The sequence below is a fragment of the Cebidichthys violaceus genome, unplaced genomic scaffold (assembly GCF_023349555.1).
Source record: "Cebidichthys violaceus isolate CVI_PGR_0920_01 unplaced genomic scaffold, fCebVio1.0.p SCAF_10, whole genome shotgun sequence".
Taxonomy (NCBI): Eukaryota; Metazoa; Chordata; class Actinopteri; order Perciformes; family Stichaeidae; genus Cebidichthys; species Cebidichthys violaceus.
The window spans coordinates 6,190,167-6,202,060 of record NW_027176263.1 but is presented as its reverse complement, the minus strand read 5'-3'; the positions used below and the strand labels follow the sequence as shown (position 1 = coordinate 6,202,060).

General features: G+C 38.0%; 1 protein-coding gene across 1 annotated transcript in view; it reads right to left on the bottom strand.

The window, feature by feature from the left end:
* Positions 1-2,500: 2,500 nt before the first annotated feature.
* The window catches only part of hpse2 (heparanase 2), a 50,594-nt gene continuing 41,200 nt past the window's right edge, over positions 2,501-11,894 (bottom strand). The window contains exons 10-12 of the mRNA XM_068717548.1: positions 8,957-9,102; positions 6,676-6,822; positions 2,501-4,318 (exon numbers count right to left, since the gene is read on the bottom strand). Coding sequence (XP_068573649.1) covers positions 4,156-4,318; positions 6,676-6,822; positions 8,957-9,102 — 456 coding nt within the window. The 3' untranslated portion in view covers positions 2,501-4,155. The remainder of the gene's footprint in view (positions 4,319-6,675; positions 6,823-8,956; positions 9,103-11,894) is intronic.

Genomic DNA, 11,894 nt, shown 5'->3' with positions numbered 1-11,894 from the left:
GTTTAATGGAGGTGATTGAGATTTGACCATGTTGTGCAAATCTCTAAGAAAAGTAGGCCTAATAAATCAGTCCACGAGCAAAATGTGTGTGAGCACGAAACACAGCAAAATCTGGAGAAACCATTACTGATTTTTTAAACTTGAAGATTACAATAATATAAAGATTGATGTTTGTTGGCCTGATTTTTTTTTACATGAACGTGGAACATAAAATAAAAATAATTATCATAGGGGGAAGTTATGAATTGATTGCTTACAGCTTTCCGACTATATACATGGCCCTGCAAAGCAAAACATTAACACACTACTACGGGTAAAAACAACACATTATATAGGAGAGATAAGAAATTCTCAATACACTATGAACTCAATATTTTACCTCCCATAAATATTAGTTTTTTCATGGAGGGAGCAATTTAGCAGACATACGTTACATATATGCTGCATATACACAGATATACACTCACCAAACATTAGGCTGTTTCTCAGAGAATGTTTTGATGGCTATAACAAATCTGTGTTGTATCACAATATTCAGCACAGATTGTATGTTTGGCTTCTGAGCGCTGCAAAGAACCTCATAGTAACATAAATATTTATGTTTTATTAACCTTGCTTGGGTCAAAATGGTCCAAAATGCCAAAAGAGTTCTACATTGTGGGCCAAAGTCTAATCTAGTCCATCAGTTTTCAGGGGATCCAGCGTTCATGGAAGTCTTATTTAAGCTGACTCCTGTATATACAGAGTAAACATCATGAAATCCTCAGTGTATGCTAACAGGAGAAGGGGGCCTTGCATGTCTCAAAATGGATCACCGAGTGTAAACAGTGTTAGGCAGGCCTGGGTAACAGTTACCTCCACTAAAGAGGCACTGTCACGCAGAAGTGGCCAGATACGGCGCAGTCAGACTAAATCACAACACAATTAGATTTCGCCGGTGGAAGTGACGCTCAGCAGTTGTTATCACAAGGTACACGGTTATATGAAGTGTGCCAAACCAAACCATTTCTATGGATTGGCTTGATAGGATCCTGAATGTCACTATGAGGCCTCATTGCTCGATATTTCGATATTGCTTTGGTCAGTTATTACTTACAGGTCAAGTACTCAATTTACTCAACAAACATACTTTTTATTTTAGTAAGGTATCTTTTCAAAGTAGAAATTATTAAGATCATGTGTTGCCCTGGAACACGGTTACATTTTCATGTATGTATCAAACATTTGACTGATCTAAGAGCACTTTAAACGAACACTGACAACCGATTTCAAGCAATTCTCTTGAGAAAGTGCAGCACAATTCCTTCTCTCTCTGTACATTAGCACGTCTGCTCTCTCACTCTGTTTTTCCAGGTTTGCATGTGCTTTAAAAATAAAGCATGTCTACACATTCATCTAAATGTGCACAAACACGTATGGCCTTCGTGGTATGATGAATAATATTTTTCTCTTTGTGAGGCCGTCGATTAAATGGACCAGGCGTTAACGAGTCTGGTTTGATTCTTATGTGTCAACAATGTTGGCCTGTTTGAAATGAACCGCATGCGAGTGAACATGAGACTGTTCCTGTAGTTCATTTCTGAGACCAAACATTTCTGCTAAATACATAAAAGCTAAAAGCCCATTTCCCATGAATGGAACTTAACAAAAACAAAACAAAACATAATTAAAGGTACATGCTTTGGATCACGGCTCTTGATGGGCAGCCAGTGTTAATGACTCACTGTCATGAAACTTCAGTACAGTTCAAGCTTTTTGTCTCGCTTTCTATAGAAATCAGTGCAGTGCAGTCTTCACATACCGTGCTCGTCTGGGAGAAACTGATCAAACATTTTAGTCAAAGTGCACAAGATCCTTCATCTCCCTTTGACATGACCCTACCGAGCAGATCCCAGTTGTCTTTGCATCAGCAGACACTGAGCCAGGTTTGGCCCAGGTTCAGTCTGTCTGGGCCAAAGCTGAGGTCTGGAGGTTTAGCCCCATCCTGGCTTCATGTTTCCCATCAGCAGCTGTCTCATGCAGTGACAAGACAGCACTCTTCCCACTACAAAGACTTGCTCCAGCTGTTTCCACATCTGGGGCCTCAGAGTGTAACAGTTTGTGCATGTGTGTAAGAGTGTAAGGATGCTGCTTGAATGTGGCAGTTTATATTATTAGGTTCTTTCTGTCAGAGGGCATATCTGCTTTTCTTTGTGCTCCCATGTGGGCATATATCATAGCCTCTCATCTCTTTGTTTTTCCTTGAGACCATGTGCTGCTGCACATCTCTGTTATATCCCGAGAACCACTGAAGAGTCATTGCTCAATGTTAATTCACATGATGGGACGAATCTGTCTCATGTATGCAACTAGTGACTTTACAAACAAAGTTTAATGTTGTTCAAAATCTGAGTGCATTTGTTTGTGCAAATTGCGGCATGATGAATTTGACACAGTGACTGAAGCTTATAGAAAACAAATACAACTTCCGAGGTATTTGTAGGTGTTTATTATCAATGTAAACTTTTTTTTAAGAAAAAATAATATACAGGCACACTTTACATATTAAAATAATGCTCTCAAAAAGAAATATGAACATCTCTACATCAACTATGAACAAATATTCTTTAAATTTAACATGTTCGAGTACGGAACCTGCTCCCGCTTATCTTCCCCCCAAGAGAAATGTTGTCATTATTCTAATTCATGTCAATACAGAGAATACAATGACGTCTTTACTCACTCTTTGTGTCTCTTTTAGTCTTGAGAATAAGAAGCCAATCTATATATTAGATGTTAAAATATTATGAAATGAAACTTCAATAAATGTGAAACATACTGTTGGTTGTGAATCATAAACCATCTCATAATTCCTTTTCTTGCAAATTCCTTTTCTTGATGCAAATGACATTTGCATCAATCAATTACTCATTACAAAATACTTGAGATTTTTCTTTAGAGTTAGGGCATTAGTACCACTAACGTAACAGAGACTTTTATAATAGAAATATAAAGACAAAGCAAAGTATAAATTAGATGTGTACTGTGTGTAAGTAAACATATCAAGCTTAAATCACTTATTTTCAACACTCTCTTTATGTACAATACATGATCTAATAATATATGACAGTAAATCTGTACAAAATTATGTAAAATATATAATGTATATTTAGTACAAAAAACCCTAGCAGCATAAGAGGATTATAAAACATGAGATCACACTGAAGATAGTGAGAAAAACTGGTATTTTTGAATTTTTTAAATGAAAGCAAAACCCAAATTTTGTCTAGTTGTAGGCTGCATGTGAGGCCAGATGTTGTGGATGGGTTCACACTGTTCTTCAGCTATGCATCGCTGCAACACAACACTAGAAACCTGCACCAGAAAAGCAATGATACACACAACATACAGCCTTTAAAAGAAACAGATCTTCCCTTGAAGCCACTTGATATGGAAAGGGGAGATACGTATACTTTCAGAGGCAAAACAGATTGGAAAGACACATCAGTAGCTTTATCAATAAAACACATGCACACACTCACCCATAGCACTTAGCTTGTCCATGACCTTATACACACACCGTGGCATTTTTCTCTTTGTGGAAATGATCAACTCAAACTGAAGTTGACGTGTGTATGCTATTATGAGTTTTCTCTCAGTTGGTCAGTGAAAGATTAGAAGAAAAGAAAACTCTTGGCAGACACAGAGATAAACTCTAGGTTATACAATCCAAGAGAAGAAAATATAGCTTAATCAAGTCAAAGAATGTGGACTTTTATGATATTGCATTACTCCATACAAAGCCACAAAACAATCACTGTCCATACAAGTATTGTGGCATATGAGGAGTTGCTGGTGAAAAGAATTGAAAAGTGTTCAGTGCAGCCCTTTTTATGCGTTGTGGGCAAGTCTTTCTTTGTCGGAGCAGAAAAGACAACAAGGAAAAGTCCGGGTTTATTTGTAATTTAGATATTACCATTGAAATAATGGTGGAAGAGGTTGTTGTTAAACTAGAGGACTGTACTGTTATCAAGCCAAGTGTACACTCTACTGAAAAGAACCCCTAACAAAGTGGTATTCTGACCTCCTGTGTTTTCCCAGAGAGACAGAAAAAAAAGAAGAGCCACACAGTTTTTAAGCTTTGGGTAAAACTGGCAGACGGTTTGTGGGTCAGTGCTATCTTCGGCAGGCGTATGCGTTAATGTTTTTGATGACGTAAAAGCCTATGGTCATGGGAGGCATGGCTATCGTCCTTCCAGCCCTCAATGTCTTAGGCTTCAACTCTGGGAATGTCTCATTGTCCACCATGAGCAGCTTCTCCCCGTTCAGCTGGACATATCTGAAAAACGGACATACGGACTGCATTAGTTAAGTGAGATAACATTTTCTTCACCTGCCTTCTGACACATAAAACTGGTGAAAATGTCAAATAAAGATGTGTCCATTAATAAAGTATTTCCAAAAGACAGCAAAATGCAGCTTCAGTCTTTAGGGGTTTTGATTATGTCAAATGTACACTTGAAGGCGCTGTTGTTACAAAATTGCAAATGAGTGGAATCTGCAGAGTGAACCGTTTTGAGTCAGCTGCACTGAAATAGTACATGTTTAAGACTTCAAGCTAAGAAAATATTCTACTTCTGCAGTACTAATAACAATATTTGAAATACAGTTTTTAAAAACAAATTGTTAAAAAAATGTTTTCAATATGATCTAATTTCTCATGGTCCTTAATATCACCATTGGGTGAGACACAGACAGGTTGCTTTAATACTATATATATTCAACAATAAAAGTTGAAGTAAAGAAAATTGTGTTAAATGTGTTAAACAGCTAAAAAAATGTTTTCCTTTTAACTTTTTTAGCATAAAAAAACTTTAGAATATAAAAAAATATAAAATAGATTATGAAATATTATTGAAGAGCTATAACATGTCACAGTTGTAAGTTAAGGTGCACTTTTTAACAAACAAATTATGGGTGAAATATATTGGTAATTAACACACAGAGTTTGTACAATAATTAATAAGACTTTACAGATCCAGCAGGAATATTTCATGAAACTTCCTGCATAACAGCAGCTTGAGTCCTGCTCAAGATGCCTTTTTAAAAGCCATTGCTTCTCTTTTTTTAATTAAATGTAACATAATAAATCATGTTCTGAAGAGAAATGATCTCCTTAAACTGTATTTGCATTGCATTACCAACACACAACCTTTCAACTTTAAAGTGCTGCTGTTATTAGTAACCATATTTTTATTACATTTTATACAGTAAAGTTCACAATAGTATAAGGATTGAGGCCAAATGGTCTTAATATTTTTACGTGAACCTCAAATTCAATAAAATATCAAATAAAATTGTGCTCAATATGGAGAAGTTATAAATCAAAGTTGCTCAAAGCTTTCCTTGAACATGCATGGAACTGAATACTTGGGCAGCATTAAAAAGTCCCACTTCTCAGACAAATTTATAGACATCTGGTGTTGCTAAATTCTTCATAAAAGTCTACTCTGCGCTGCCTGTGGTAAAGGAAAGCACTTAAGGCCTGAAAAAGGCTCATCGTTAGCTTTCTTTTCTATTAATTGCCTTGTAATCCTGTTCTAACACCTAAAACATCCTCCGTCATTATGTTGTTATTGAAGGATCATGCTTGAGCCGCCATTAAGGCCGTATGTCGGCATCGTATAACACACACAGACACACACACCTAGACACACACACACACACACACACACACACACACACACACACACACACAGTCATTAGACTGTTATTCCAGGATTTGAGGCTCAAGTCTGACTCAGAATAACAGGCCAGCAGCTTAAAGGAGAGAGGAAGAGACTGAAAGCATGAACTTTTCATTTTATGGGACGTTTTAAGGCAATACAACTTGTATTACCTTGATACATGAAGTGTAATATATCATAGTCAAAACTATAAACAGAATTATGAGTTTAAATAGCATAAATATGAAAGGAAATAAAAATCCATTGACAAAACATCCGTCGCAGGCTATAAAAACACATTCGAACATAGGGGCGTTAACACATTGGATCTCTGTGAAGGAGTTTAAAAGTTGGCGCTTACACTTCACACTTCATACATGCAAGCAAACACTTTCAATACTCTCAGTCATAAAAACAACAAAAAATCTGCACCATATTCAAATTATAGTTTCTGTTTCATACGTCATGTGTCTGTATATTTCGTTACATTTTTGTCTATGCCACACTGACAAAATAAAAAATGAAAAATAAAACTAAGTTGGCAAGTTTCAGTTTCAGGAAAGCAGCGCAATATATCGTGACAGTTTGAATTAATAGTGAACCCCAATGGTTCTTCATTGAAATTGGAAGAGGGTTTATTTTATACTTGCTTTTTTTATTATTCTTTATGTTGTCTTAAGCCATCTACAATCTATATAGACAGGAAAACGTTATTGCATCTAAGTGTATATTTGACTGTGTATTCAAACAACATGCCGACTCACTTAAAATGAAGTCCCTGCAGCGTTTTAAGTACCAGTTAAAGATTTGAAAAAAATTTAATAATTAAAAACCCATTAAGTTGTTTATGAAAATCGTATTATCCCTGGTCATCATCTCAACACCTTTCACACGTTTGCAAAAATAATTAGTTTTTGAAAACTACTTCAGACACGTTTTTCAGATACTAGAGAGAAAGAGAGATACTAACCTGGCTCTGAGTCCGTCAGTGCCGTAGGGTTGCAGCAGGTACTGATGGACGGTATTGTTCCGTAATGTCCCGGCCAACTTGATTTTCTTTCGCGACCGATGCAGGTTGATGATGTAGATTGTTATGGACCCTCTCACATAGTTATGACTGGTGTTGTAAAGAAAAGGATGAAAATTAATTTTCCTTTACGTTAAGAAAAGACAATCCAAAAGGAAAAAGGCTCTTCTTCACATCTGTTAATGGGGATTCATTATAAATGACATTGCCATGTTGGATAGAATTCTCTATAATTAAAGATGACTACAAAGAAAAGAAAGCCTTTGATATTTTTTTATCACATATAGTAAGAGGATCAAACCGAAACTCCTTGATCTAATCTGGATCAAAAGGCTTGCAGAAAAATAATAAAGTTAGATAAAGCATGCTCAAGAATGGAATTCCATTTAGCAGTGAGTTATCATCTATATTTAGTATGAACCATAATAAACCACATTTTTCAAAGCCTTTATCATCCCTGTAAAGGCTATCTGCTGCGAAAATCTGCTTCTCTTGTACAGTGTCCAATATTAAAACCTGTCGCTGTGCAGCCCAGGGTCAGATGAATGCGACGAGCAACACTTCTTAAGTTACACAGACAACAGTGATTGAGTCCCTCTCCTGAGAGCAAAGCACTGGGGACACAACTTGATAGCGATACTGGCCAGAGGTAAATAACTAAGCGGGACAGATAAGACAAACATGATAAAATCTAATAAGGGCCCAGATATGAGGACAAAGACAACACAGATGTAGTGAATACCACATGTCGGCCTTGGTGTTCAGGGTCAGGGCTGGTAGACATCTCTCCCAGTTACCACCTCCAAAATCGCATATCTATAAAGCAATCTTGGTTTTTGGTTCGATGTTTATCTTCATTCTTTTGGGTTCGGGGTGAGCCATTTTTTCATCAACCCTGCAGGACTGCCAATATATTTACAGAGAGAAATAAAGTAGGGTACTGTTGATGGGAACGCTGTGTGTCAGGCTCTGTGTTAAACTATTGCAGCCTTGTTTCTGAGAAACCTGGATAGATCAGATGGTTAGATGGAGGGAGAGATAATGACCTCTCAGGCCTTTTAAATGATGAGGTTCTTAGCGATCCAAACTGGGAACATAAACATGTGTTGATGCTGTTTGATGTTTAGAGCGTCGCTGGAAAGTGAAAAAAAAATACCATGCAAACCACTAAAATGGGTAAAAGGGCAGTGAAAGTCAAATATCAAATCTGTAAAGACTTTTCAAACTACTGACTGGCTGAGCACATTTACAGTCTTTGCTGTCTTACCCAGTACAGTCAAACCACTAAGACTACAATGGTTCGTCCACTGTGTAAAACCACAAAGTGGCAGAAATAATGGCAACTGAAACTTTGGATTTAAGATGGACTGCTTTAGTGCTTTGCTGTCTGATCATATGAGTCCATGGCTGATTGGTGTGTTGAGTGGAGCTGAGCTGCACCGCATGGCATGGACATCTCTTTACTCCCAAGTGACATGTTGAAAAGTATTTAAAATATTTGCATGCATGTCATCAGGCCTCATGTGTGTGTTGGTTATGCAACTCCTGCCCAGTTATCAACCATCTATCTGTGCAGCACTCCACTGTTTTTCTAAGAGATGCTCCACCTGTAAACGAGCCCTGTCTAGAATAAGGCGGTAAATCTAGCCTGGTGCTGACAGCCACTGGGTTAAATGATAACCTTGAACAGGTCATGGTGGCACTCTTTATCTCCTCTCGGCACAGACTGCCTTATTGTCCCTCCCCCTCACATACCCCCCTCCAGCCAATCCGAGATGGGATAAAGGCCTCGTACACCTTTCAGCGTCTCTTTGACGGAAGGGAGACAGAACCCACACACCTGATAAGTGATACCCGTTAAGTTTTATAGGCTCTGAGCTGTGAAAGAGCGGGTGTCTGTGGTCTACTTATTTATGGGAAGCCAAATGGGCCGGCTGGGGATTTTGTTCGTCCCCACCAGACACTGAGCCTTAAGGTGTTTGCAGGACGCAGGGAGTAGAAAAAGTTGAATCCGCAGCAGTCTGTTTTCCATCTAAATCTTCAAGGAGATTCAAGTATTGCTACACATCACTGAAAGACTGAGGGGATGTGTGCTTTGTCATCTGTCAGCTTCAAATGGAAAAAAAAGAAAAGAAAATCACAGTATATCATTATAATGTACACTACTGTTGTGTTTAAGTGCAGGTTACAAACTAATCCAAGGTGGGTAAGCTGCAGCACGTACTTGTAGTAGCTGGTACAGTGGGCGTAGATACGTAGCTTGTCTCGTATGACTCGTCCTGGCTGCGGCTTCCTCTGCAGTCCAGCCACCCGCACAGCCAAAACCCTTGGACCAACCAGACGCTTGAAGACCAGAGAGAACCAATAATCCTGTAAAGGCAATACCATCACATTCACACACACACACACACACACACACACACACACACACACACACACACACACACACACACACACACACACACACACACACATTTGCTTACATTACTTTTATGACAGGATTGGTTCATTTTATCATCATAATGCTCAGGACTGGATTCACCCGGTTGTTGTTTTAAGATACAAAGCAAAAACAGGCAGGTGTGGAAAGGAAGTTTTAAAGATCTGAAGGCAGGGAAACAGCATTACCAACTCTGCTTTAGTTAAATACAAGGGTAAATCTAACATAATATTTTCTATTTAAAGAGACCATTCATCACAGCAATGGTGGATTGGATTCCCATGAAAGGAAATATTGCTCAAATCTCCATTTTGTTTTTTCAGCCATGAATTGTCCTGGTGATTGTAGATTAAGTTTTGCAAACTGTGAAAATTAAGAATGTGTCAACAAAGCAGTGACAGGGTGAAAAAAGAGATCTATTCCACAAAATATCAAGTCCAAATATGTCAGCACTTTCACACTTAAACATTTAGTTGGAGCTGATAGCCTCATGTAACATGTCACATTGTATCGAACAACCGCTGACCGGTTTACAATTGACAGGTCTTAAATATGACATTTGTACAAAATATTATGCTCCATCATGAATTGCTGTTTTATGTTGAGTGGTCCACCATACTGTGTCTCACTCTACAGACTCAACACCTCTCCAAGAGACCCAGAACAACATGTGTTCCTCAGGAAGTTCCCATGCAATCCTGCATATGGCAACATTTAAGGGCTTCTTTTTTCCATGCAGGCTTTAACTTAATTTGCTGCCAAGGCATCGAAGAAGCAGAGCACAGTATGGAACTGTATAGTGTTGGCCACAGGCAGAGGGATGGATGGGTGAATGTATGGCCAGAACTGTGATCTATGATTATTACATAGTGTATAAAACAACGCGAAAAAGTCTGGAGTTTTATTCGTGCAAGATGGCCGGACTGATGCTATACTCTTGCTTTGTGTTTAAATGTCAAAACTCAAGTAAAAGAAACCAGCAATAAATTGATATATTTAAAATTTTCATGTGTGTGTTAAGGTACGGTCACACATGTGCAAAATTAACATTCGCCTCCCGTTCACTTCCATTCTATGCAAGCGAAGGAGCGAAAAAACATTTGCTTCCAGTGGCGAAGCAAATTCCCATCTTTACATTTGCATTGATTTAAACTTTGGTGAACTTTTATCTAAAATATTGCCTTGGCTGGTGTTAATGTGTCTTTAAAATCCCCAACCTGAAAAGGAATTGGTGGGACATAAAATATATCAGCAGAGGTCCTAAATCCGTTAATCTGTTATTCTGTCTAATTGCCTGTCTTTTTGGCCCCCAACTATCCAGACAGAAAGACATCAGCTGGAGGAACAACCATAACTTTGAAAATCCAAACGCCACATAGACCAAGACACAATATGAAAAACACAAATAATGTAGTAACATGTCAAAGACTCAAGAAAAGTAAAGACATACACCAGAGACCACACCTCAGGTGCACATTTAAGGGAATAAGGATGGATGCTAACAAAGTCGAAAAGTAAAATTAAAAGTAAAGTAAAAATCAGCCTTTAATGTTTAGCTAAATAGGACACATGAGACTCAGACCGCCTGGTTGAGACGCTGTTAATCCACAACAATCCAGAGTTCCAAGTATGAGGTCATACACTGCATTTAGTGGGCAGTTCAACTTGTCGGTGTTTTTTGATTTAACTAGATCCATGAAGAAGTTAGCAATCTTCTATTTAATTGGGTTTCCCATAAACAGAGAAAAACATATCCAGGAAAGGTGAAAATAGGTACAAGTATACCCACAATATGCAGAGTCATGAAGGTTTGCAAGTCTGAGGGTTCAACATGGGGAGATAAGACAGAGGCAAGATCTCCCTGCTTTATATCTGAGATGTAGGTGAGGGGTAGACAACTGTATTAGATATTTTCTCTTCAGAGCATTTGATGGGCAATCTTTTCAAATGGGTGCATTATGCAATATATCTGTTTTTCAAACAATAAATCTCTGTTCACTTAATTTTAAGAGTTTACAACCCAGTAGACAACAGCCTCCAGTGGAGTGTGAACAAAACAAAACAGAGAAAAAAGAGAAAATGATGAAGTAAGGAAAAGGGAAAGGATAACTGTGGAGAAAGGTGAAGCGGTTGAGTCATTCAGTGGGCTTGGGTTTTAACTGGATTGTATCAATGGGGGAGTCCTCCTATAGGAGAAGGGGCCAGGTCATAAATTTCCCAGTTCCCAAATTTCTCTCAGCAGGTAAGCTGGTGCAGCATTTCGATATCCCACCATGTTAAAAGCATTGTGATTCTAGCAGGAGACCTTAATTCCCAGAAAAATAATGGAGACAAAGAGAAGAGGGAAGAAAAAAGAAGCCATCTCGATTGTTTAATATCTTATAGTTGAAGTGAGGCCGAAAAAGTGCATGCGAGCTAGAGTGAACTAATGAGGGACATAATGAAAAATGATTGTCAGATTTTGGAGAAGTGATTAGTTCATGAGCCAAATAACGTTAGTGGTTAAAACTGTATTTTAGGATTGCCAATACTCTTCTGGAAGCTATTTCTGAGCAAAGCAAGAATGAAAGAATCTTGAATAATAACAAATGTTTGATTCCATCATCTTTCTCCTTTATTGTCGAAAAAGTTGTTTACTGTGCATGCCCTTAATGTAGGCCTCTGCTCTGCCTCATAAATATAAAACATTTTTTACAAACTTAATAAATCTTTTTTATGAACT